The 27,977-nt window shown below is 43.9% G+C and overlaps 1 protein-coding gene across 3 annotated transcripts in view; it reads left to right on the top strand.

Moving 5' to 3' along the window:
• The window catches only part of LOC144668808 (sterile alpha motif domain-containing protein 1-like), a 70,818-nt gene extending 44,575 nt beyond the window's left edge, over positions 1 to 26,243 (top strand). For all 3 annotated transcript variants that reach the window (XM_078531177.1, XM_078531178.1, XM_078531176.1), the window contains 3 exons: positions 17,730 to 17,823; positions 19,769 to 19,880; positions 22,811 to 26,243. In XM_078531177.1, the coding sequence (XP_078387303.1) occupies positions 17,730 to 17,823; positions 19,769 to 19,880; positions 22,811 to 22,960 (356 nt within the window). In that variant the 3' untranslated portion in view covers positions 22,961 to 26,243. The remainder of the gene's footprint in view (positions 1 to 17,729; positions 17,824 to 19,768; positions 19,881 to 22,810) is intronic.
• Positions 26,244 to 27,977: the final 1,734 nt, after the last annotated feature.

Here is a 27,977-nt window from a genome sequence, read left to right as displayed (position 1 = left end):
CAGAAGCTGTACATTCTCAGTTGCTGGACTTGAGGATTAACAGTGATCCTACTTTCAATCTCCTGTTCACTGGATTAGATGTATCACGGGATGACATTACACTTTTGTGTTTGTTTTACAATGGCAGTTCATTAATATTGAGATACACCTCTTTGCAGCAATTTGTGGCCTTAAAGAGAAAGGCTAGATTATACATAGTTTCCCCTTAGTAATAGGACAAAGCATTGTGCTTTGCAAAGCACAATGTTCCTATCACTATAAAATAGTATATCCACTGATTTACTATAAGCAACAACATGCGGGAGAGCGTAATGGGATACAGTAGCATAGTGGTTATGTTACTGGGCTAGTAATCCAGGGGCTTGGACCAATGATTTGCAGACCTGAGTTCAAATCCCATCCTTGCAGTTTGGAAATATAAATGTAATTATTGCATTTGAATTATAAATAAAAAGCCAGTCTCAAAGCCCATCTGGTTCATTAATGTACTTTAGGGAAGGAAATCTGCCATCCTTACCCGGTCTGGCCTACATGTGACTTCAGACCCACAGCAAGGTGACTGACTCTTAACTGCCCTCTGAACTGGCCTAGCAAATCACTCAGTTGAACAGGGCTGGGCAATAAATACTGGCCTTCAATGAAAAACAAAAAAATCTAGGTTGAACCTTCATTATCGAGTGTGGAGGGGATGCTGTGTGATTGGCAGTGAAATCTTTGGATGAGCTTTTAAACTGACCCCAATGTGTCTGTTAGGGTGGCATATAAAAATTCCCAGTGGCACTATTGAGAGAAGAGAGTTTTCCAAGATGCCTGGCCAATATTTCTCTCTCATTCACTCCCAACAAAAAGCCCCAGGGTCCATTGGTCCCTCACCTCATTGAGGTTTGTGGAACCTTGTTGCTAGCAAAGTGCTGTGAGGAATCCTGATGCAGTGATTAGGCCCTATATAAATGCAAGACCCTTTTTCCTCAAGCAAATTTTGTTTGATTAGACTCCTGTGAAGTGTGTTTTTCTGTGCTAAAGGCGCTGTATGAACGTAAGTTGTGTGGTTGTTGCAGCAAGTTAAAGATGAGTCTCCTGGCCGACCTATCAAAGGGCTCAGCCAGAATTCGAATACTGTTTCAGAAAGCTGCATTTGACCCCTCAGTTTTTGGAGTCGGTCATTTGGAGGAATTTAACAATTGCTGCATTCATAAATTCATTTGATAAATGGTACGTATTGAAATATTTGAGTGACTACATTTACGTAAGTGCGGATCTCAGTGAGTTACACATGAAGGCTAAAGAAGAAGCCCACTTTCTTTTCTCTGCCAAGAGTTAATTTGTGCACTGTCCTTCAGACAAAGAGGTCCCTTAGCTAACGTTTAACTAGACATTCACATTGGACAAAAGGCAACCCAAATTGCACTGATGTGAGTACTAGCAATTTAGATGAATCAATCTGATCCAGGATCGAAAGACACCAGCTGCTCCTTTTTAATTACAAATTAAACAAAGTAAATTCAACATTCATGACACTCGATTTGGTATGAGAATCCATAGTTTGCTTTTTGCCTGACTCTGGTGATCAGTTAGAGTCGCTCAGATCACAGGCTAGTGCTTCAGGATTGATGCGCCTTGCTCATGGGCTGCTTTTACCAGTCTTAATGTGAAGTTTAGGACTTTGGATGAAAAATTAGACCGAGGCCTCATTTGTTGCTAGGGCGGATGTAAAAGATCCCATGGCACTATTCGAAGAAGAGCAGGGGTGTTCACATCCTGGCCTATATTTGTCTCTCAACCAACTTCACTAAGACAGATTGTCCGGTCAGTTAGCTCATTGCTGTTTGTGGAATCTTGCTGTGTGCAAATTGGCCATCATGTTTCCTACGCAGCTTCTTCTCTTTACAGCTCTTGGACTGGGGAGTGGGTTGGGTTCTGGCCCTGGCTGATTCTTTCCACAGCTGCGTTGTCGCATAATAAACCAATTTGTGGTCAACCGTTAGCTTCAGCTGCAGGACAGAGTGTACACTCATCATATTTGGCAAGGCCAGTGAGAAACTTGAGATGTTCAGGCCTTTTATATAGCTGCCTGGGGTTTTAGGCGGGGGAGGGGAAGTAGCCTAAGAACGCCATTCTGTCAAGTTTTCCTTGTAAATTAGAACTCTGCGTACTATTGGCAAAGCATGTTTCAAGTAGCATGTGTAGCTGTAGGAAATTGGCCACTGCACGCGCACGATTTAATTATGTCATAAACCTGTCACTGAGGCGCATCCTAATGCTGCTGCCACCTCGGGTGGCATGCTCAGGTACCCTTGCATGGCAATCATCGATGTTGCCTGGTAACATCTTCTTGTTGCTGTGTTTAAAGTATCAGTTGTTTTCTACTGTAAAGCTACTGTTTAATTGCATCATGGGTCAGGTGTGTGAATGCCATCTGGTCTTGTCAGATTTAAGGCAGATTTAACTTCAGCGGAATTGAGTTACCACTAGTGCAGAACCTTTATTACCCGTAGTCAGATTGTTGGCAGATGTTGGCAGGAAATGCTGGTAGGTCAACAATAACCATCTGTATTTATATAGTGCCTTTAACATAGTAAAATGTCCCAAGCTGCTATGCAGCAGAGTGTTGACATTGAGCCAAAGGGGGTATTAGGAGAGGTGGCCCAAAGCTTGGTCAAAGGAGGAGGTTTTAAGGAGGGTCCACCTCTCTGCTCTCTTTCCTTCTTTAAGCATTCTTTAAAACCTACCTCTTTGACCAAGCATTTGATCATCTGCTCCAATAGCTCCTTATGCAGCTCAGTGTCATATTTTTTTTCATGACACTCCTGTAATGCTCCTTGGACATTTCATTACAGTAAGGTGCAGTCCATGTCCAAATGCAGCAAGACCTGGACAATGTCCAGGCTTGGGCTGACAAGTAACATTCACGCCACACAAGTGCCAGGCAATGACCATCTCCAACAAGAGAGAATCTAACTATCACTTTGCCATGCCATGGCATTACCATCACTGAATTCCCCTCCATCAACATCCTGGGGATTACCGTTGACCAGAAACCGAACTGGACTAGCCATATAAATACTGTGGCTACAAGGGCAGATCAGAGGATAGGAATCCTGCAACAAGTAACTCACCTCGTGACTCCCCAAAGCCTGTCCACCATCTACAAGGCACAAATCAGGAATGTGATGGAATACTCCCCACTTGCTTGGATGAGTGCAGCTCCCACAACACTCAAGAAGCTTAACACAGTCCAGGACAAAGCAGCCCACTTGATTGGCACAAATCCACAAACATTCACTCCCTCCACCACTGACACACAGCAGCAGTGTGTGTGCCATCAACAAGATGCACTGCATGAGTTCACCAAGGCACCTTAGACAGCACCTTCCAAACACACGACTACTACCATCTAGAAGGACAAGGGCAGCAGGTAGATGGGAACACCACCATCTGGAAGTTCCCTTCCAAGTCTCTCACCATCCTGATTTGGAAATATATCACTGTCGCTTCACTGTCGCTGGGCCAAAACCCTGAAGTACCCTTTCCTAACAGCACTGTGGGTGTACCTACACCACATGGACTGCAGCGATTCAAGAAGGCAGCTCACCACCACCTACTCAAGGGCAACTAGGGATTGGTAATAAATACTAGCCCAGCCAGCGCAGCCCATATCCCATGAATGAATTAAAAATAATAAATACAAATTGGTCTATTCTAGTAAGAGTTCCAAGTGCGGAACCCACAATAGAGTATTTTGATTTGCCAGAGTTCGTTTTACATTTCTAGCTTTTGGAGTCCCACTCCAAAGATTTGAGCACATAATTCGGATTGACATTCCTCAGCAGCACTGAAAAAGAGTGCTACACATTCTCATGAGACGTTAAATCAAATCTCCGTCTGCCCGCTCGAGTGAACATAAATGACCCCATGGCACCTTTTGGAAAAGAGTGGAGGAGTTTTCCCAATGACCTTGCCAATAATAATCCCTCAAACATTGCTAAGAAAAAGATTATCTCATTAGTTACTTCATTGCTGTTTGTGGGAGCTTGCTGTGCACAAATAAGCTGTTGTGTTTCCTTCATTACAATAGTGACTTCACTTCAAAAACTTACTTCATTAGTTGTAAAGCACTTTAACATGTCCTGAGGTGAAAGACACTATAGAAATGTGTTCTTTCCTTCTTTCTCTCACTTGTACTCATTTTCTCTCTCACACACACACACACACACACACACACACAAAGATTACAGAAACCTTGTGGGAAAACTTGTTCATAGTTTAATTCCTGACCTCCAAGTCACACTTTGGTAGCTGGTTAAAAAATGCTAGGACCACTAAAATCATAGATCTGTGTTATTTATAGACAGACAGTTACAAGCATTGCTTTTGCCTTTGTTGGAAGTATTTCATTTCTTCGAGTAGAATCCAACAATTCAACTCTGGAAAAAGTTTGTGGGAAGCACAGAATGATCAGAAGACACGGTTCTCTTATATCAACAACTGTATATCGAGCCAAGTGCGCCAGTATTAATTCTTCATCTAAAATTCCCATGAAAACCAACCAATATTGTATAATTGAACGAAAAACAAATGTCACCGAAATGAGATTGTTATTCTGCCTGATAACACTCAATAATGGCTATTGCAAATGTGGAGCAAAAGAGACTTGGACCAGTTCTTTATATCCTACAAAATACAATACTGTTTTCAACCTTCTTCCACCCTTTTCTGACTACTTTATCGCCTCCTTCTCTTCAGAATATCTTAAGCTCTTATCATGGGTGCTAGCTGTCTCCCAGTACCTTGCCCAAGAGGCCATTCTTCATGTTATGAGCTTAGGTGTAGAATGTTGCCAGCCTGGTCACCTGGGGATGGTCCTGTGGCGATTACATTATACACATCCAGCAGGGGTTGGGATAGTAGCCTGATTTTCCTGGGCCCAGAAACTAAGACTGATTGCCACATGTCTCACCGCTGCCCCAAGCTAACTCCTTACAATTCAAGGATCACATCCATGATCTTTGCTGTTTGCAAACGTAATCATCTGTCCTGAATTTTATTTTGTATTGGACTTGCAGTTCTCTCATGTCTTGGCTTACAGTAAATCGAAAACAAGGGTATTGTCCCCGATTGCTAGGAATTTCATTTAGAAAGTGGGGAGGTCTCCCTCCTGTGGGCCATAACTTGGTTGGAAGCCCCATGTTGTGTCTGGTTTGTGGTGGTCAATTGAGAAAACTCCCAAAGAAAAGTCCTCATGAATGCATTATTCTGTTGCTAAGGCAGAACCATTTCAGGTGATTAAGAAAGCAACTACCTGAAGTATCCATGGATTGTATGGCATTACCATCACGGCCTCAACACTAATGCTGTCCCCCTACTTGGCCATTCTCTCAGGTTGAACCAGGCTGTTCATAGTCCTATTCATCCGCATAGTGAACTTCTGACCCCATGTCTTCTCCTTCACCACATTCTTCCAACTACGTGGCATCACCCACCTCCTTCCCTGCCTCAGCCTACCTACCACTGAAATGCTCATCCATGGTCACCTCCACTCTCTAAACTTCAATTCATCCAAGACTCTACTACTTGTCTCCTACCCCACGTCAAGTCCCACTCATCCCAACCTTGCTGATTTACTTTAGCTCTCAGTCTCCCAAAGCTACAATTTTTTAAATTCTCCGTGCTTATGCTTTAATCCCCACCTCCCTCTTTGGCAATGTGGTTGACTCTTAACTCCCCTCTGAAATGGCCTAGCAAGCCACTTAGTTCAAGGGCAGTTAGGGATGGGTGACAAATAGGGATGGGCCTTGCCAGCAATGCCCACATCCCATCTTTGGCTTGATGTCCGTTTTTTGGTTATGCGTCTCTGAAGGTGGTTTTCTAAGCTGAAGGAGCAAATGGAATTCTACTTGGGCAAGCCTAAAGGTCTGAAGAATGGAACTGTTCCCATTTCAGGCACCCTATGTTGGTAACATCAACAGCAACCTATATTTACATACTGCCTTTAACACAATAAAATGTCCCATTGCACTTCAGTGGAAGGTTATAAAGCAAAATTGGACACCAGAGAGTTGTAAAGCAAAATTCGACATCGATCGAAGATGGCCTACCGCTTGGTCAAAGAGGCAGGTTTTAAGAAGGGTCGTAAAGGAAAACAGGGAGGTAGAGAGCCGGAGAGGTTTAGGGAAGAAATTCCAGAGCTCAGGGCCTTGGCAGCTGAAGGCCGCAAAATTGGGAACAGTCTGACTTAGTTTCAGGTAGTCGCCAGGGAGAGGGATGGAGTCCCAGAGGTGAAAAGCCCATGTGTAATCTACTTTGTAAACCAGTTTTCCCGTGACCTGCCCCTTTAAGGTCAAAAGTATCATTGCTGCAAATAAACACAGCCTGCGGTCAGATAGAGTCTAATTGCAAAAACAAAATGCTGCGGATGCTGGAAATCTGAAATAAAAATGTAAAATGACTCAGCGGGTCCGGCAGCATCTGTGGAGGGAGAAACCGAGTTAGTAGGTTAGATTCTGATGAAATGTCATCAACCTGAAACATTAACTTGCAAGGCAGTTACAGAGAGGTGCAAGAATTAGAAAGTAGTTATAATGGGGACTTTAATTATCTGAATATAGAATGTGATAATAATAGTGTAAAAGGCAGAGAGGGGCAATTGTGAGAGCATGTTGAGGAGAATTTTGTACATTAGTCTTTCGACAATGAGGATGGAGCATTGCTGGAGGATTGAGTTGGGTCAAGTGGATAAAGTTTCAGTAGTCTCATTGAGGGGACAATGATCATACATAAGATTTAAGTTAGCTATCGAAAAGGGCAAGGTGCAATCCAGAGTAAAAATAATTAATTGGGAGGACCAACTTCAGTGGGGTGAGAATGGGTCTTGCCCAGATAAATTGCATTCAAATATTAGCAGGCAGACCTTTAAGCAAAGAAAGAGTATGAGAAGAGACTGGCAACTAACATAAAAGGGAATTCACAAGTCTACTATAGGTGTATAAATAGTAAAAGTGCCAGAACAAGAGGGCTGATCCAGGACTAAAAGGAGATTTACACATGGAGGCAGAGGGCAAGGCTAAGCTACTAAATGAGTACGTTGCATCTGTGTTCACCCAAGGAAGAAGGTGTTTCCTAAGTCATAATGAAAGAGGAGGTAGTTGAGACATAGGTGAGCTAAAAATGGATAGGCTAGCTGCATTTAAAGTTGATAAGTAATCAGGACCAAATAAGATGTATCCAAGGATACTGAGGGACGTAAAGGTGGAAATTGCACAAGCATTAGCCATTGACCATAATTTTTCAGATCTCCTTTGACACAGGGTGATACCAGAGGACTGGAGAATTCCAGATTTAACACCATTGTTCAATAAAGGGCAAAATGATAAGCCCAGCAACTACAGGCCAGTCAGTTTAACCTCAGTAGTGGGGAAACTTTTAGAAACCATAATTTGGGACAAAATTAGCAGTCACTTTAATGCGGATTGATAAAGCAAAGCCAGCATGGATCTGCTGCGGACAAATCGTGTTTAACAAACTTGCTCGAGTTTTTTTTGATGAGGTAGCAGCGAGAGTTGATGAGGTTAATGCAGATGGTGCGATGTACATGGACTTCCAAAATGCCTTTGATAAAGTGCCACAGAACAGGCATGACCACAAATTTAGAGGTAATGGAATAAAAGGGAAAGTAGCAGCCTGGATACCAAAATTGGCTGAGTGACCGGAAACAGAGTGTAGTGGTAAACGGTTATTTTTCAGACAGGAGGAAGGTATAAGTGGGCTTCCCCAGGGGTTGGTGTTAGGACCCCTGCATTTCTTGATGTATATTAATGAACTAGATTTGGGCGTGCAGGGCACAATTTCAAAATTTGCAGATGTCACAAAACTTAGAAATATTGTGGACTGTGAGGAAGATACTGATAAACTGCAAAAGGCACATAAACAGGCTGGTGGAATGGGCAAACAAGCGACAGAGAAAGTTTAGTGCAAGGAAGTATGAAATGATTCATTTGGTAAGTAGAACAAGGAGAGGCAACATAAAATAAATAGTAAAATTCGAAAGGGGATGTAAGAGCAGAGGGGCCTGGGGATAAATCGTTCGAGTCCAACCAAATAAACTAAATTAACAAATCAGGGGACAAATTAAAAGGCATCCCCTTAAAGGGAAACTGCAAAAACAAAAGGCAAAACTTAAAGGAAACTCACCATATATGTACACAAATCATTGAAGGTGGTAGAGCAAATTGAGAAAGTGGTTAATAAAGCATATGGGATCCTGGGCTTCATAAATAAGGACATTGGGTACAAAAGCGAGGGAGTTATGATAAATCTGTGTGAAAACACTAGCTTGGCCTCAACTGGAGTATTGTGGCCCTTTCTGAGCACCGCACTTGAGAAAGGATGTGAAGGAGTCTGTTCGGAAAAGAATTGTGAGAATGATTCCAGGAATGAAGCACTTCAGCTACTTGGATAGGTTGGAGAAGCTGGGGCTGCTCTCCTTGGAGGAGAGAAGATTAAGATGAGATCTGATAGAGGCGGTCAAAATCATGAGGTTTCTGGACAGAGTAGATAGGGAGAAACTGTTGCCTTTGGCAGAAGCATCGGGAAGCAGAGGACACCGATTCAAGGTGATTGGCAAAAGAAGCAACACCGACGTGAAGAAAAACCTACCCTACGCAGCGAGTGGTTAGGACCTGGAATGCTTTACTCAGGAGTGATGGAAACAGATACAATCGTGGCTTTCAGAAGAGAATCAGTTAATTATCTGAAGAGAAAAAAAAATTGCAGGGCTACGGGGTAAAGGCGAGGGAGTGGGACTAGCTGAGTTGTTGTTGCAGAGAGCCAGCATGGACACGATGGACCAAATGGCCTCCTGTGTTGTAACCATCATATGATTCTGTAAGTCCCACTTCAGAGTTTGCAATATTGGCTGTTCACGCGAGTAATAAAGGTGTGTTGCACAGTCGAAGGCATAGTGTTTCGGATGAGACATTATGCTGACAATCTCTCTGTTAGATTTAAAAGATTTGAAGAGAAGGCAAAATGTCCTGGTCAACACTCAGTCCTTAAATCAACAACAAAATAAAAGCTGGTCATTCATCACATTGCTGTTTGCACGTCTTTGCTCTGAACGAATTGGCTGCTGCGTTTACCTGAAAAACAAAAGTGTTTACAGTTCAGGAGTAACACTTTGGAGCATCCTAGGAACGTGAAAGGTGCTGTATGAATGTATGTTTATTCAAAATGGCTGCCTTCCTTCCTTAATGCATTTCACTGTAAGAAGTGTGGCATGACTTCTGGAGAAAAGCACAGATCTGGTCGGCCAAATGGTCTATTTCTGTGTTGTAATATTCCACGATTGTAAAGTGTGATGGATGCTCTCAAAACACCTCTAAACAAAAAAAAAATCATCTGTATAAGAAACTAAATCACTACATCTGATTCAGTATAGTTTTATTTATTTATAGTATTTATTTAGTTATAGTATTTATATTATTATTTTATATATATATCATTTATATTATTATATATTTATTTAAATAAATCTGGCCAAACTTGTACTGTTGTCCAGTGAGTAGTATTTTTTCATCTTCTGAGGTGCCAGGCCAATGTGCTGGCATTTGAGTTAAAGCTGTCATGGTTTGGGTTGATTGTTCAATTTGGCTGTGCAAAAACATAGCTGTCATAGAACAAAGAAGCAGCTTTCAGTTCACCACAGACTTGATTCTGCTTGTGTGAACTGTAGCCTAGCAAGATAATTGTTGGAGGGCCGAAGATTGAAATGTAACTCCAAGGATGATGCTGTCCAAGACTAAGTAAATGCATGAGAGACCGTGGCCCTTTGGGATGTTTAGCGTTACAATGTTGGTAGAGAAGCCAGCCCCCCACCCCCAACCATGTAACATATAAAAGCCACATTGTGCTCCTTCAGTTTGTGTTTTGCTTGGTAGGCAAATATTCTGGGTTCTGCTGTGTTAAAATTGTCTTCAGTTAATTTATTGGGTTTGGTTCCGATCTGTCCCAGGATTCATTCAAATTGGAAAGAAGCTGAATCAAAGCAATGTACAAAGCCTCAGTGTACATTTACTGCCCCCGGACGTGACTGCTGCTGCTGGGAATACTTCTGTTCACATTTCTCTTGACTTTTCTACAAGGCCAGCATTGCCAAAGTCAATGCCTTGGAATTGGGGCATCGTGCTGCATGCCAATTGTTCAGAAAATCAACCAGCTGGTGCCATGTCCCCAGAAGAATTGATGGTGTTAGCTTAGAGTATATCATTGATCCTTTTCACTAGAGAACTATCTCAGTCAGATGATGTTTCTTAGCTAGATTTGGTGATACCCTTTCGCTACTCTCACCATTACTTGTTGCCCAATACTCAATAGAGAAAGAAGAAGGAGAGAGATTTCAAGGAACTAAGTTCAGGGAGTGTTAAAGGTTGACTAAGTACTTTCGATATGAGTGACTATGTTCATCATCCTCAAACGTATCTCTTGTCCAGTTGTCACTTGTGACCTTTGCTCCACCCTGAGTATCTCAGCCTCCTCTGGTGGCAAGTAAGTTTTCATTATTCTCCCACACAACGTGTGCATCACTGGCTTGGCCAGCATTTATTCCCCATCTCTGGTTGCCCTCGAATAGGTACTGGTGAGCCATATTCTTTATCCACTACAGCCTTGTGTGATGAAGGTTTTTTTAAAATTCATTCATGGGATGTATGCATCACTGGCTAGGCCAGCATTTATTGTCCATCCCTACCTGCCCTTGAGAAGGTGGTGGTGAGCTGCCTTCTTGAACCACTGCAATCCCTGTGGTGTAGGTACACCCACGGTGCTGTAAGGGAGGGAGTTCCAGGATTTTGACCCAGTGACAGTGAAGGAATGGCGATATATTTCCAAGTCAGGATGGTGCGTGGCTTGGAGGGGAACTTGCAGGCGCTGGTGTTCCCATGCGTCTGCTGCCTTTGTACACCCACAAGTGCTGTTAGTTAGGGAGTTCCAGGGCTTTAACCTAGCGACGAATTTGGGTGGCAAATTGTCCGTAGAATAAGACTCGGAACATCTAAGTTGTGAGTGCAAGTTCTACCCCAGAGATTTAAGCAGGTAATCTAGGGTGAAACTTCAGTGCAGTACCACGGGGCACTGCACTGTAAAAGATGTTGTCTTTCAGATGTGATGTTATACCAAGACTCTATAAGCTCTCTCAGGAAGACGTAAAAGGTCCCATGGTTCGAAGTAAAAGGTTTGAAGAAGGGCAGAGAAGTAGTCCCTGTGTGTAAATTGGCTGCATTCCTACATAACCAGAGAGTCTACACTTTAAAACAAACAGTTCAGTAACTGTAGCGCACGTTGGGATGTCCTGAGATCATGAAGTTGAAAGTTCTTTCTTTATGTAGTTGAACAGCTCCTTTTCTCCTCAGTTACTTCAGGCATTTGTTCCTTTCACAGTCTCTTACCATTGAGAGATGTACCGATGCCGATGATTTCAACACCCAAAGAAAGAATTGATGCCAATTCACTTATTGGCAAGGGCTGATGATTTGCAGGGTTTGACTCTGCAACCTGCTCTATTCATGAGCTGACAAGAGAGTACTTCTATCTGTACCTCTACAGAGGACTTGTCTCAGAACCACTATGCTCAATGAACCTGACCAGCCAGCATTGAGGGATTTACTGTGAATCTTGATTCAGTCCAGAAGGAAAGAGGTGATCTAGTCAATATTTGACTGGTTTTTGATGACACAGAGCCTGAGCCGTGACCTCCCAGGTTGTTCAGAGGGTAGAGCTATCACTCTAGATTGCCCAGGCCTAATCAATTTTTTCAGGGCTCAACTTACCCTTCATTTTGGGGACTGCAATCAAAGAAGCAGCCACTTGTGCTAGCCTGGGTACACTGTGCCTTGGCTGACCTCACTGTTACTGACTTTACTGGTAGTGGACCTTGTGCAATCCAGTCATAGTAAGGCTATCGGCCAGGACGTCAACCCTGCCAATGTCCCTCCCCACCCCCCACTCCCAACCCAACCTGTCGTCCAGATAGACAGATACATGGGATAGGTGACTCTTCACATCTTGTTAATCCTGGATGTGGTTAGCATGGAACTGGTCTTTCCCACAAGTGGACAGTCCAGCCTCAAGCTATGGATTGGGCTGTGCAGAAACTTCAAGGGAAACTTTTCATGATGGTATTGGACAACTTTGTGAAGAGAGCCTCACACAGTGGTAGGCCATAGTGGGATACACCTGACATACACCTGAAACAGGGAATTTATAATGGGGAAAAAAGAAATGGCTGACCAACTAAATACATACTTTGGTTCTGTCTTCACAAAGGAGGACACAAATAACACACCAGAAACGTTGGGGAACACAGGGTTTAGTGAGAGGGAGGAACTGAAAGAAATCAGTATTAGTAGGGAAATGGTGTTGGGGAAATTGAAGGGATTGAAGGCTGATAAATCCCCAGGGCCTGATAATCTACATCCCAGAGTACTTAAGGAAGTGGCCCCTGAAATACTGGATGCACTGGTGGTCACCTTCCGAGATTCTATAGACTCTGGAACAGTTCCTACAGATTGGAGGGTAGCTAATGTAACCCCACTATTTAAAAAGGGAGGTAGAGAGAAAGCAGGGAATTATAGACCAGTCAGCCTGACGTCGGTAGTGGGGAAAATCCTCAAGTCCATTATAAAAGATTTAATAGCTGAGCACTTGGAAAACAGTGGCAGAATCAGACAGAGTCAACATGGATTTATGAAAGGGAAATCATGCTTGACAAATCTACTGAAATTTTTTGAAGATGTAACTAGTAGAGTTGACGATGGGGAGCCAGTGGATGTGGTTTATTTGGACTTTCAGAAGGCTTTCGACAAAACCCCACATAAGAGATTAGTGTGTAAAATTAAAGCGCATGGGATTGGGGGTAGTGTATTGAGATGGATAGAAAACTGGCTGGCAGACAGGAAACAAAGAGTAGGAATAAACGGGTCTTTTTCCGAATGGCAGGCAGTGACTAGTGGGTTACCACAGAGATCAGTGCTGGAACTCCAGCTATTCACAATATATATTCATGATTTAGATGAGGGAACTAAATGTAATATCTCCAAATTTGCAGATGACAAAGCTGGGTGCGAGGAGAATGCAGAGATGCTTCAGTGCGATTTGGACAAGCTGAGTGAGTGGGCAAATGCATGGCAGATGCAGTATAATGTGGTTAAATGTGAGGTTATGTGGGTAGCAAAAACAGGAAGGCAGATAATTATCTGAATGATAATTGAGAGAGGGGAATGTGCAACGAGACCCGGGTACACTTGTACAACAGTGGCTAAAGGTAAGCATGCAGGTGCAGTAGGTGGTAAAGAAGGCAAATGGTATGTTGGCCTTCATAGCGAGAGGATTCGAGTACAGGAGCAGGGATGTCTTGCTGCAATTATACTGGGCCTTGGTGAGACCACACCTGGAATATTGTGTGCAGTTTCGGTCTCCTTATCTGAGGAAGGATGTTCTTACTATAGAGGGAGTGCAGCAAAGGTTTACCAGACTGATTCCTGGGATGGCAGGACTGACATATGAGGAGAGATTGAGTCGGTTAGGATTATATTCACTGGAGTTCAGAAGAATTAGGGGGGATATCATAGAAACCTATAAAATCCTAACAGGACTAGACAGGGTGGATGCAGGAAGGATGTTCCCGATGGTGGGGGAGTCCAGAACCAGAGGTCACAGTCTGAGTATATGGGGTAGACCATTTAGGACTGAGATGAGGAGAAATTTTTTCACCCAGAGAGTCGTGAGCCTGTGGAATTTGCTACCACAGAAAGTAGTTGAGGCCAAAACGTTGTATGTTTTTAATAAGGAGTTAGATATAGCTCTTGGGGCGAAAGGGATCAAAGGGTATGGGGAGAAAGCGGGAGCAGGCTATTGAGTTGGATGATCAGCCATGATCATAATGAATGGCGGAGCAGGCTCGAAGGGCCGAATAGTCTACTCCTGCTCCTAGTTTCTATGTTTCTATAGGAGGCCTCTGAATTCACTTACAGGTTCAATACACTCACAGCTATTGACCCTGATGTCAAAATGTTGGTGGGGGGTGGAATAGACACCAGGGTTTATAAACTCTCAAATCTCCTCCCTATCTCTGTAACCTCCTCCAGCCCCACAATACTCCCAACATCAATGCGCTCTTTCAATTCTAGCCCCTTGCACATTCTCAATAGCTGCCCTGCCTTAACCTACCAAGACCCTCAGCTCTGGAATTCCCTCCCTAAGCCTCTCTGCCTCTCTTTCACCCTTTAAGGCACTCCTTAAAACCTGCCCCTTTGACCAGACCTTTGGTCACCTGACCTAATATGTCATGTCGGCCGGCGTCAAATTGTGTTTGATAACACTCCCGTGAAGCACCTTGCGCTGTCTCACTGCACTTAGAGGCACTGTATGAGTGCAGGCTGCTGTATGTTCTGCAGTTTGTCCTCCTCTTGTCCCTTTCGCTTCAGGTGAGGTAGCTTCCTGTTCCCTGTACTTGATGGTAATTGAATATGGTATCCAGCCAGCTGCACACACAACCTCTCTCTGAGCTATTACTGGAAGTTTCTGAGCCGGTAATGGCGTTTGATCTTTTCTTCTGCTTCTGCAGTGCTGGAGCTGGAGTGCTCACCTCCGATTAATAATGACAGCTTTATGGCAGATTAAAATAAAGCTGTATTTCTGTAGCAGGCACTGTAAGTGACAAACAATTCTTCTCAGTACTTGATAGTTTTGGATGCAGTCCAATTAACCTGCCATCCACGGTAATGCAAAACGTGACATGATTATTCCACTGGTGTTGGGGAGCCTGTGGAGAACTGGGAGGCAATATTCATCTGAAAGTGGTTGATTTTTCTAACCGACGTGGCATGAAATTTCACAAATTTTTAAACTGAACTGTAGATTTTTTTTTTAAAAATGTGACTTGATTACCTGAGCAGGTTAGCTGTTTGAATCCAGGTTGTTCAATTTGTGCATTTATGTGACCTCCCAGACCCAACTGGTACCCGAGCGTAACCTTCTGCTGATAGTTACACAGGACTGCGTACGGCAGCATAGTGGTTATGTTACTGGACAAGTAAACCGGAAACCTAGACTAATGATCCAGAGATGTGAGTTTGAATCCCACTATGGCAGCTCTGGAATTTAAATTCAGTTAATTAAATAAATCTGGGGGAGAAAGGGAGTATCAGTAATGGTGACTGCAAGATTACTTAATGGTCGTAAAAGCCCACCTGATTCACTAACGTCCTTTAGGGAAAGAAATCTGCTGTGCTTACCCGGTCTGGCTTGTAGGTGATTGCAGACCTACATCAATGTGGTTGACTCTTTGAGGGTAATTAGGGATGGTGTTATGAGACAGCCTTTGGTAAAGGCTGAGTTATTTAAAAATCCCAAAGGGAAACTTTAAACAACTGTCATAACCTATATTTTTTGGTACGTTGGAGATGCAACTCTAAATGCAGGAATCAGACCGCCTGTTCTCGTGAGGTTTTATATTAAACTAAATGAAACATTTTATTAACGTGCACAAGTTAAATATATACACATGGCTACAAATTACTACTATCATAACTTTTAACAAATTCCCAAACTAATCTCCATTAAGGCAACAGCAACCCATAGATTCAACCAGACGCCGAACAAAGCATTTTCACCTTATGAATTCAAAATAAGGTTCTTTTCACTTTGGTTCCTGTGGAGATAGTTGCAGGCTTACAGCTACTTTCATCTTCCATTGCCTCTTCTCTGCACACATGAAAACTGCTGAAGTTATACCTAGCACAACTCATTGAATGTAAATTCTCATTGCATCACTTGCCCCTTTGAGTTCCATCTCTTCTAACCCCTTTCATAGTACCAATTTTATTAGTACTATGAATACTAGTCTCTGCTGGCTAGGTGCCAGATTTCACCCCACTGCTTGAATGCTCTATTGACAAAATGCAAATGCACGCTATCTCTACATCTCAAAACTAATACACATCACAGCATCCAGACTAGCTGCTTTAATCCAATTAAGACACACACCCACAAACCAAACCTTTATTTTAAAAGAAAAATATTTTCCAATAATATTAGATACATTAATAGCTTCATGACAGATGGGCAATAAATGCTGGCCTTGTCAGCAACTTCTACACCCCATGAATGAATACAAAAAGAGCCACCCAGTGTAATTTGCTTCCTGTTTCTGATTTGACTCTTCTCGTTGGAGTGTGGGTGAGATTAAAATCTTGGTGTTTGGAGGCTGCCACATGCAAGTCTCAGTTGAACCCATCGCCTGTGAGTACTTTCAATAGTGTCAGCCTTGGTGCAGTGGGTAGCATTCTCACTTTTGAGTCAGAACATTGTGGGTTCAAGTCCCACTTCATAGACTTGAGCACAAAATCTAGGCTGATGCCCCGGTGCAGTACCGGGGGGAATGCTGCACTGTCAGAAGTGTCGCTTTTCAGTGAAATGTTAAACCACTGTCTGCCCTCTCAGGTGGGTGTAAAAATGCTGTTTGAAGAAGAGCAAGAGAGTTCTCTCTGTCCATTAAACTATCACCGATTGTTGTAAAATCCCATCTGGTTCACTAATTCCCCTTTGGGGAAAGAAATCTACCATCCTCACCCGGTCTGCACTACATGTGACTCCAGGCCCACGGCAATGTGGTTGACTCCGAAACGGCCAAGCAAGCCACTCAGTTGTGCCCAAGCAGCTAGGGGTAGGCAACAAATACTGGCCTTGCCAGCGATGCTCCATATCCCTTGAAAAAAAATTAAAAGCAACAAGAAAGAGATGGAATATTTTCCATCCCATCTCATCTGGTTTATTGAAATTAAATATCATTTTTCAGATTTGTTTCTCCAAGCTATGGAATAATACAGCGCAGAAGCAGGCCTTTCAGCCCATCATGTCTGTGCTGGCTCTTTGAAAGAGCTATACGATTAATCCCTCTCCCTCTACCCGACATAGCCCTGCAAATTTTTCCTTTTCAAGTATTTATTCCACTCCCCATTGAAAGTTAGCTTTGAATCAGCTCCCTTCACCCTTTCAGGCAGTGCATTCCACATCATAAATCGCTGTGTCAAAAAAATGTCTCCATCTCCCTTCTAGATCTTGTACCAATTACTTTAGCCTGTATTCTGGTTATTGCCCCTTGTTTTTTTCATTTATACATCCAGGGGATGTGGGCGTTGCTGGCTAGGCCAGCATTTATTGCCCATCCCTAGTTGCCCTTGAGAAGGTGGTGGTGAGCTGCCTTCTTGAACCACTGCAGTCCATGTGGTGCGGGTACACCCACAGTGCTGTTAGGGAGGGAGCTCCAGGATTTTGACCCAGCGACAGTGAAGGAACGGCGATATATTTCCAAGTCAGATGATGTGTGACTTGGAAGGGAACTTGGTGTTCCCATGCACCTGCTGCCCTTGTCCTTCTAGATGGTAGAGATCACGGGTTTGGAAGGTGGAATCACTTTCACTTTTACCAGTTGAAGCACCTTCTCCCTATCCACGCCATCAAAACCCTTCATAAATTGAACGCCTCTATTAAATCTTAACCTTTGCAGCTCTGAGAGGGGAACAGTCCCAGCTTCTCTGGGCACTCCATTAATGTGACAGTACTTCAGCAATTTGTTACATTTAAGTTTGTTACAGTAAGTTGTAAGTTTCCGTGTTCAATGATCTTCCTGTTCCAGTAACTGTAGTGTCTGATATTTGTATTTTGCTCTTGCTGGACAGTTCCTGAGGTTGGTGGAGCCTCGTGTCTTCTTACGCCATCAGCGTCTCCAGTAGACATGGTCCCTGAGGAGAACGGCCCCACAGACAGACACCTGTAAGTACCTGACTCAGATAGCTCACAGTGCCCATCCCCTTCGCTGCTGCCCATTTCAGTGCCTGCTTCCCCCGTATTCCAATCAGCACTTTCCTGCGCATTTCACATTTCACTCTGCCTTCCCTTCCTGTTTCCCTTTAAAAGCAATAGTTAAGCACAACATCAAGAAATGTGCAGTGCCCACAGCAGCCGCCTCTGCCTAGAACTGTAACCCACGTCAAAATTCTATGTCCATCATGCTGGTTTCTTCTGGCCTAGAGCCAGGATTTTACAAAGCGCCTTGCAAACTTCCTTCATCAACACCAATTAACTTCTAAAATTATTCTGAAAGGGATATGTCACATAAGCACAACTGCACTGTAACAGCACACAAATACTCTGCATCGTATGAAACCTGCTTGTCGTAAAATAGCTGATCGACTTTGCTTACTGTGCACAACGCCATGAGATCTATTAATTTAAATTTAAACTATACTAATTGTAACAACTGTTCTATTGATTTTCTCTCTTCTAGTTTTTCTTCTGTGAACCTCATGTTCTTATAGTTTCTGTGTTTTCTATTCACTGACCCATGAATGTGCCTGTCCCCTGTTGGCTTTTCCTAGTAAGCTCATGGACAACAAAAGAGCTCTTCATCTTGAGCCAAACGTCAAGGGCCCGACCCTGAGACAGATGGAGGTGGTAACCCAATGTCTAGTGCTTGATCGTGATCCAGAGGGTGACTGTGACTGACCCTGAGCCAGACGGAGACAGTGACGGAATGTCTGGGGCCTGACCCTGAGCCAGATGGAGACAGTGACTGAAGATTTGGGACTGACCCTCAGTGACACTCTGACTGAACATCTGGGGCCTGAACCTGAGCCAGTCTGAGTCTGTGACGGAACGTCTGGGACTGATCCTGAGCCAGTCTGAGTCTGTGACTGAGCCTGAGCCAGATGACAACAATGACTAAATGTCTAAGCCTGACTCTGAGCCAGATTCTGAGCCAGACTGAGTTTGTGACTAAACGTCTGGCCCTGACCCTGAGCCAAATGGAGACCGTGATCGAATATCAAGGCCTGACCCAGAGCCAGACAGATACTGTGGCTGAATGCCTGGGGCCTGACCCTGAGCTAGACATTCAGTGACTGAATGCCTGGGGCCTGACCCTGAGCCAAATGAGGATTGTGATCAAATGCCTGGACATTACCCTGAGCCAGACGGAGACTGTGGCTGAATGTCTTTGTGTGTGACCATGAGCCAGACGGAGATAGTGACTAAACGTCTGAGCCTGTTCCTGACACTGAGCCAGACTGAGTCTGTGATCGACTGTGTGGGCCTTACCCTGAGCCAGACAGAGACTGTGGCTGCATGTCACAGAATCACAGAATCACACAGTGCAGAAGAGGCCCTTCGGCCCATCGAGTCTGCACCGACACGTGAGAAACACCTAACCTACCTACCTAATCCCATTTACCAGCACTTGGCCCATAGCCTTGAATGTTATGATGTGCCAGGTGCTCATCCAGGCACTTTTTAAAGGATGTGAGGCAACCCGCGTCCACCACCCTCCCAGGCAGCGCATTCCAGACCGTCACCACCCTCTGGGTAAAAAAAGCTTTTCCTCACATCCCCCCTAAACCTCCTGCCCCTCACCTTGAACTTATGTCCCCTTGTGACTGATGTTTGGGCCTGACTGTGACCCAAGAATCAATCTTCCTATCCTGGATGGAGGGTCAGAATCAGATGGTTGCAGGACCGTTTTCTTTACTTTTTCACCCATCATGTCTCATTCTTCTTCTCACTGTTCCCCATTCTATTTTCACTGCTCCTTTACCTCCTCTTGCACATTTCAACTGGCTGAGAAGCGCTGGGCTGTCTGGGCCTGATAGAACTGTAGCCCAGTATATTTCAGCAACCTGAGGGGGAATAGAGAGAAAAGTAATGATGGCGTCTTTGTTAACAGCCTGGAAGAGAATGGGAAGTCTGTCGACCCAACTGAATGGAGCATCGCTGATGTGGTGAATTATTTTAAGGAGGCAGGGTTCCCAGAGCAGGCTAGTGCTTTTGAGGATCAGGTGAGTGGGGAACTTTTCTGGTGCAAGGATTCCGACGCGTGAATTTGAATTTAGGAATGGGACCGATGTTTCTATTTTCTGAATGCATGCTGCAAGACATTGAAGAGTGCACTTAAAACGTGTGTTTAAAAGGGGCTTTGACAAGAAAACACACGGCCCACATTTGCCACCAGCTGTAGTGGAATTCTCTCAGTGAAGAATGGAATACTGGATCCCCTTGTGGCTGCAGTAGATAAGCGGATGTTTGGGACAGTGACCACCTGCACACTGCAGCCCCAGGCTCTGGAATGCCAGGGCTCCAGCTGTCAGTGATCCGTACCCACTGGGTTTTGTGCCACTGGCTGCCAATGTGTGGGTCACATGCAGCTGAGCAGTGACCCAAAAGCCCGCCTGCTGGACACCCTTAAGGACATCCCCTAGGAAGAGCCGGTTAACAGAACTGCTCTCCTTGACGGCTGGCTCTTGATAGATTTATGCTGGGATTCCACCCGGCTCCTGGTCTTTTAAACCCCTGGCTCTTTAAACTCGCCCATCTTTTTAGAGCTGGCTATTGGCCAGTTGTGTCAGCGGTGCCCTCCTTGGTCAAGGGAGCACTTGTCAGGAACTGATGATTATTTTGCAGTGAATACCGCTTATTGGTTCAGACAAAAACAGAACATTGCACATGCTGGAATCTAGCTAGCGAGAGCTGACAGGACTGTAAATGGACCGGAGCAGCTATCTTCTGGACTCAAGGCACTGGTGGTAGCTTTCAGACTTCCCTTTCAAAGGGATCTGGTGCTCCTGGCTGCTTTATTTGTAGAGGGATCAAATTGAAAAATAGAGAAGTCACGGTAAAGCTGCATAGAACCTAGGTTGGACCGCACGTGGAGCGCTGCGTGCGATTCTGGCACCATGTTATAAAAAAGAGCATAAGGGGCAGTGGATAGGGTGCAGAGATTCCCCAGGATGGTGCCAGGAATGCTTGGGTATAAATATCAGGAAAGGATTGACAGGCTTGGGTCCCTTTTCTCCTGAAAAAAGAAGGCTGAGGGGTGACCTTATCGAGGCCTTAAAAAGAAAAGGTAGCTCTTGATGAAGTAGACACACACACAGAGAATGTTTCCCCTTGTGAGGAGGAGCATAAGTAGAGGCCGCCAATATAAGATAGTCACCGAGGAACCCAAAAACGGAATTCAGAAGAAACTTGTTCACCCAAAGAGCGGTGAGAATGTGGAACTCAACTACCACAAGGATTATTTGTAGCAAATAGTATAGATGCACGTAAGGGGAAGATAGACAAGCACCTGAGGGTGAAAGGAATAGAGAGTTACAATGGTAGATTTAGGTGAGACGCTAGGAAGCTCGAGTGGAGCATGAACACCGGTATGGACTGGTTGGGCTGAATGGCCTGTTTCTGTGCCATATATCTGTTATGACCCACCCCCAGGTGACGTTCCCCAAAGTTGTTGATCCAGGTGAGACCCCTCAATTTGTCACCGTTTGGCCGTGACACCCCCAAATAGTTATGCCCCGGGTGAGGAGGGATGAACTGGCTCACTGTCTTTATTCAGCCCACCTCCCCCTCTGTCGGTTGCAATGAGATTTAATCTAAAAGGGATCCCTTTCGCAAATGCCTTTTTCTCAGACTCAATCGTTCTGGTTTTGAAGGAGCCAATTTGATCAGATTTTCTTGAGTTAAAGATAAGAGTAAGTTTATTAACTATTAAAGGCAAGAAAGGATAAAACACATGCATATACAGCCATACAGGTTAAAAGTAAGAATTTAGCTTGAAGTATATATATATATAAAACAAAGGTAAACCGAACTTGTGGGGAGTAGGTTATTGAGCGTTGCGATTCAAGATTCCAGTAGAGTTGACTCCGTAGATGAATAAAAACAGAAACAGAAATACCTTGAAAAACTCAGCAGGTCTGGCAGCATCGGCGGAGAAGAGCACAGTTGACGATTTGAGTCCTCATGACCCTTCAACAGAACAGTTGAAGGGTCATGAGGACTCAAAACGTCAACTGTGCTCTTCTCCGCCGATGCTGCCAGACCTGCTGAGTTTTTCCAGGTATTTCTGTTTCTGTTTTTGTTTTGGATTTCCAGCATCCGCAGTTTTTTTGTTTTTATATCCGTAGATGAATAGTCGGATTCGAGGTTCCAGTAGAATTGACTCCGGTAGATGAATAGTTGGATTCGAGGTTCCGTAGAGTTGAATCTTGTAGAGGAGGACGGAGATTGGGATACCTGCAAATTGACGATTTGCAGAGGTAGTGTGTGTGGCTGTTACTTCTGAGTCAAACTTCCAGCACTTGCTCTCTCTCAGAACACCCACCAGCAGTCAGACACCGGAGCAGCTTTTCAGCTCACTTTTAACCCCTTCTTTGTATATTCCAAATGGGAAGTGAATTCACAAATCTGTCTGGGCATCGCTCACCGGATTTCTTGATGAGATGATGCTCATCTCCCATTATGTCCCATTTTCTCTACCAAAGCAATTAGTTTCTGGAAGTCTTTAGAAGTACCTTGTCTGGCAGCAGGGTGGGGTTCCATTACCTCTTAGGGAGTCACTCTGCAGCATTCCAGCCAGTACCTTGTGTGCATTTTTAAAAAAAATTCAGGCCTTATTTTTAAAGTCCAATATTTCCGGATACATTTTGTTGTTTTTTTCCCCTTCATTATCATGACATATCCTGTGTGTGTAATAATGTTCCTATGAATGTAGGCTTCCCAAATCAGAGGGATCTGATTTCCCAAGCAGTGAGTGTTGGACATCCACTCAGAGGGCCTCCTATCCTTATGCATACGTAGATTACAGGTGTGCGAGTTTGATGCTGCAACTGAGGCTTAACATACTCTATGCCTGGGGCAGTGAGTGGAACACCTAATCCCGGTGAAGTAATGACGTTAATTAATGAAGATTTTTTAATCCTCCTTATTGCAGGAGATTGATGGCAAGTCCCTGCTCCTAATGAAGAGGAATGACGTTCTGACGGGACTGGCAATTAAACTGGGCCCCGCACTAAAGATATACGAGTATCATATCAAGGTGCTGCAGTTACATCATTTTAACAATGAGGCGCCCTCATGCTGACGGATGCCCGTCATTGGTAGCAGATTACGTGTCCTGTACACCCAGCTTCTACCTGCACGCGCTCCACTGCAGCCTCACTTTAATATGTTCCCAAATTAAATTCAATCGGTTTTTAAAGGGAAAGGAGGAACGCCGGCAGGAATAAGACGTTTATTCAAAGGAAAAAAAAAAGTGCTGGGTTTGTATAAAGCAGGGCTTGGGGAGTGTTGAAGCCTTCCTATCACTGTCTGACCCACACTGTACTTGAATCTCCCTTTTCTATGGCGTGGCTGAGCTCCCCAGTGCTGGGTTTTGTTCCAGGCTCTTGTCACCTTGCTGACAGGAAGAAATGGCCCTGCTGACTGGCTCTGATGTGTGTGTGTGTGTGTGTGTGTGCGCGCCGTTTTGCAATGGGGTGACGTGCTGTTCAAGCATAGAGGGGGGGGCTTTCTGCAAAACCTGCCCTTCATCCTGTTTGACAGCACACGAGTGCACAAAAAAAGCACACTTAGAGGGACTGTGCGGTTCTCTTGCCCGCATCCCAAGGATTGGAAACTGAGAAGCAAAAATCAATAAAGCCCAAAAGAAGCGGGAAGCGACTAAGCAATAAGTACTGAACAGAATGAGCATCTTCCTCCAGTCAGGCGGGAGCTGATAGTCCAATTGTAGCTTCCCAATAAAGGGAATCCCCTTCAGAATGAACACACAATCTTTTTATTGAACCCATAAATTATGGTGCAGTTGGATTTGTTGTAAACATTATCTCCATGCTCTATCCTTTTACAATTACACCCACTTAAGTTAATCACTTTGGAGTTTTGCATCAAGCTGTACAGTTGTTACTGGTGCTGGAAGTGTGTCTCGTATATTTTTAAAGTTTTCATTATATTAGATATGATCAGTATGTTCCAAAATGCAATGAAAGCCTTAAATTGAAATTTTGTGAGCTGGGGTTATGACTGCTTGCTCACACTTGCAGGATTTTGTGTGTTGGCAAATGAATCTGCAGAACTTAAAGAAATATGTATTTAAACCTGGCCTCTGTTCACACTTCCTGTTAACTTTTTCTTTTATAAATCCCATTGTCAGAATTTGTATGGAATTCTGGCTGTGTAAACTTGTCATACAACTACGTCCACCTGTGTTGCAGCATCACCACCGATAGGCGGATGTAACTACAATGTGACATGTTTACATAGGCGGTTTCCATCATAAATATGGGTGGAGGAATTTATAAGGGAAATATCAAAATTAGGGCAGAATGTATTCCTTTATAATGGGGATGAACTACTTCCGTATGCTCTAATCCAGTTACTCCCCTGCTCAATCTGAAACTACACTCGGCCTGACTCTCCATTTGCAACATCACAGGACATTGGTTAGTATCTATGACCAACCTCTTGGGTTATCAAATGGATGGAGCTTAACGCAGTGTTGCTCAGTGAAGCTGATAGATTTAGCCAATCCCTTGCTTTTCGGGATTCATTTCCTGTTAATTTTTTGGAACATTTTAAAATATGCCTTAACAAAATTTGACTGCAAAACTGGCTTGTGTTCACGTGCAGGATCTTGAAAGTTTTCGCCATGTGTTCAGACGCTCGGTTGAAAATGTGGCACTTTTTCTTAAGCCTTTCTGTTTAGTAAACTTTTGAGTTAAACATTTCTTCCTGTGACCTTCCACTGGTTTCCCCTATCAGTTTTTCCACAAGTTTCAGCTTATAGTTTAGCTTCCACTTGCAGTCCGGTAGGATCCCCTTGAAGGGTTCTGTTCCCTGCCGCACTGGTTCGTTTGCGTGCCTGAGGACTTGGTTTGAAAATGACTAAACCGGAAGGTGCCTTTGCTGGTCAGCACTTGTAAAATCTGAGGATTACAGGGTATTTTGTCACGTTAAATTTAAACGGCTACCATTCATCATCCGAACCATGTGAGAAACACTTCTTTGAAGAAATAAAAACCGGGTCCCGATTAGTGGCGTTCGTGCTGCAAGTTACCTTGCAATTCGATTGTAGAGTTCGTTGAATAAGTTGGGATGGAAGTGGGGAAGAACTGGACCTGGGAGTATTCACACTGGTTTTGGGAAGACACCACTTAGCATCTTTACTCTAGCTGTGCAAAGTAGATGCAGTTCAAACACTGTGCCATTGTGCAACATGACATACCTTATACAACTTGTGGCTAACCTAGGAGTTGCCTTGTTGGTAGGTTTGTTTGGCTACATGGTGCACCTAACACTTCATTAGCCCATTGTGTTCCCAAACTGACTTTGGAACGGGAGGAGCCCGTTCAGTTAGATCGTGGCTGACCTGTAGCTTAACCCCCATCGACCTACCTTGGTCCCATATCCCTTAATAGCCTCAACCAACTTAATCTTATCGATCTCAGTTTTGAAATTTTCACTTGACCCCCCATGAGCCTTTTGAGGGAGAGGGTTCCAGATTTCCACTACCCTTTTGAAGAATTGCTTCTTAACATCATTGCTCTACGACCTGACTCTAATGTTAACAAAGTCCCTTATTCTAGATCTCCGCCCACCAGAGAAAATAGTTTCAGAAAGTGGTCATGCCACTACCAGTGAGGACAGTGTGGCCCTTTGTTACGGCCCAGGTTGGGGGTCCGGGGGAGGTGCTAGGGGGGGATATAAAAAGAGGTTAATTTGAAAAATCTTGCACATGTGTTAGGAATTGCTGCAAGGGAAAGAAGATTAAAAGTTCTGTCCACTAGTTTTCTGAAATTATCCTTATGCATTACGTCCTTTTCCAGCTGGAGAATGATCAGCCTTCCTTTTGCACTCCACGTGTGCTATGCTGTTTTCAGAATTGTGTCTCTCAGTCAGTTGTCGTACTTGAATTCCTGTGGTAGCAGGGCTCTATTCCAGGTGCTGAGACAGGTGTGTCGTTTTGTGCTGAGTTTCATTGCTCCAGAGTGCTGCAGACTGGCAGTAAAGGTGCAAGCCTGTGCAATGGACTTTCACGTGGTGCAAAATGCTACGTACCACACCGATAGGGATGGTGCGGGACAATCGGCTGCTGCCGTTCCCTTTGAGTGGGGTGGCATTCCATGCTGATGCTGAGACATTGAGCCCTGCAAACAGCAGCTGTCAATGCGCTTTACAGAATCTTTTGTGTGTTTATATTGTGTGATTTTATAATAAAGGAGTAACTAAAAGCCATGTGTTTTGAATGGAATGCACAAAATGGATAGTGTGATTTTTTTTAGAGCTTATTCTTGCTAAATGAGACGCTGTTAAGCAATAAACAACAATATTGAAATGAGAAGTGTTTAATAAACTTGATTCAAAATGGTTCTTGTTGGTTTGTGGAATTTCTTAGTGTGACTTGGCATGTCCATTTTGTCACAACAACTTGCATTTGTATTGCGCCTTATACTTGGGGGAGTAAAATGTTCCAAGGTGCTTTAGGGAAGCGTTATCAATCTTCAACACCGAGCCACATGAGATGGGACAGGTGACCAGAAGCTTGGTCAAAGAGGTAGATTTTAAGGAATGTCTTGAAGGATGTGATTCTGAAGACTCAGCCGCCAATGGTGGAGCCGTGAAAATTTGGGTTACGCAAGTGACCAGAATTGGAGGAGTGCAGATAAATTGAAGGTTAACAGGGCTGAGGGAGAGCATTGAAATGAGGTGCGATGAGGCCATTCGGAGATTTGAGAAGAAAGGTGAGAATTTTAAGATCAAGGCATTGCCAACCAGGAACCAGAGTTGGTCAGCGCAGAATTGACAGTTGAATGGAAGTTGGTGCAAGTTGACTGAAGCAAATGTCTCATTCCTCAGGGCAATGCCTTGACCAATCAGGGTCAAGCTGCCTGGTTTAAATTTCAAACAATGCTTGGCAGTTAACTGTCAGTCACCATCAGTGGTGCATTCTCCATGGCAAACGTACTTGTCAACCAGTCAGCACTCTCTTCACATACAGCATAAATTGTTGTTTTCCCTTTATATTGGTATTCTTGCGATGGTCCTGATGAGTGCAAGACGAAAAGCTTTGAAATGTCTCTTTTTTTAAGTTCTGTACTACCAAACAACTATTAAAGAGTGTACTTGTAGAATCTCCCATGATGTGCTCAATTCCTTAAAGCATCTCAATCTTTTTTGACATATTATGGCAGCAATAGTACTGGAAGAATTTCTTAAGAGGACCCAGACAGCAGGAGTGGCAACACATTGAGGGAGAGAGAACATTTAGACAGGATAGCAAATCTTACAGTTGTCCAAGAGGCTCCAACAACAGTGGACCAAGTTTGGTCTGGAACCATTGTACTGCCGGATGGATAGGTCCTCTACTGCTCAGTTATGTGGAAGGGAGGTAAGTGAGTTTCTGCTTTAGGTGTCACGGCTCAGTGGAGAGCACTCATGAAACATAAGGTTGTGGATTCAAATCCATGTTCCATAGACCAGAGTGCATAATCTGGGCTGGTACTGCAATGCAGTACTGAGATAGTGCTGTGATTGTCAAAGGCCCTATATTTCACATGAACCATTAAACAGGCCCTGTCTGCCCTCACAATGGATGTATCCTGGCCAACATTTATCCCTGGATCAACAGCACTAAAACTAATTACCTGGTCATTATCACATTACTTGTAGGATATTATTCACGATTTGGGTGAGGCATTTCCTTCGTTATAACAGTGACTATGCTTCAAAAGTATTTTGTTGGCTATAAAACTTCTGAGATTGTGAAGGACACTATGTAAGTACAAGTCTTCCTTTAATGCCCATACAGAAAGTGCAAAAAATTGAGAATGGGCCATCAAATACCTGGGTGGATTGGAGCTCATTTAATATAGACGAATAAAAAGTCTAGAAACATAGAACATTTACAGCAGTGAGGGAGGCCATTCAGCCCATCATGTATTTGCCAGCCTAGAAAGAGCAATCCAGTTAAATCCCTCTTGGCCCATCGCCCTTTAGGGGTTTTTTTTATTCTTTCATGGGACGTGGGTGTCACTGGCCAGGCCAGCATTGCCCTTGAACTGAGTGGATCGCTAGACCATTTCAGAGGACAGTTAAAAGTCAAC

This window comes from Cetorhinus maximus, chromosome 28, assembly GCF_964194155.1.
Source record: "Cetorhinus maximus chromosome 28, sCetMax3.hap1.1, whole genome shotgun sequence".
Lineage (NCBI taxonomy): Eukaryota > Metazoa > Chordata > Chondrichthyes > Lamniformes > Cetorhinidae > Cetorhinus > Cetorhinus maximus.
The sequence above is the reverse complement of the archived record's forward strand: the minus strand, read 5'-3'. Positions and strand labels throughout refer to the sequence as shown.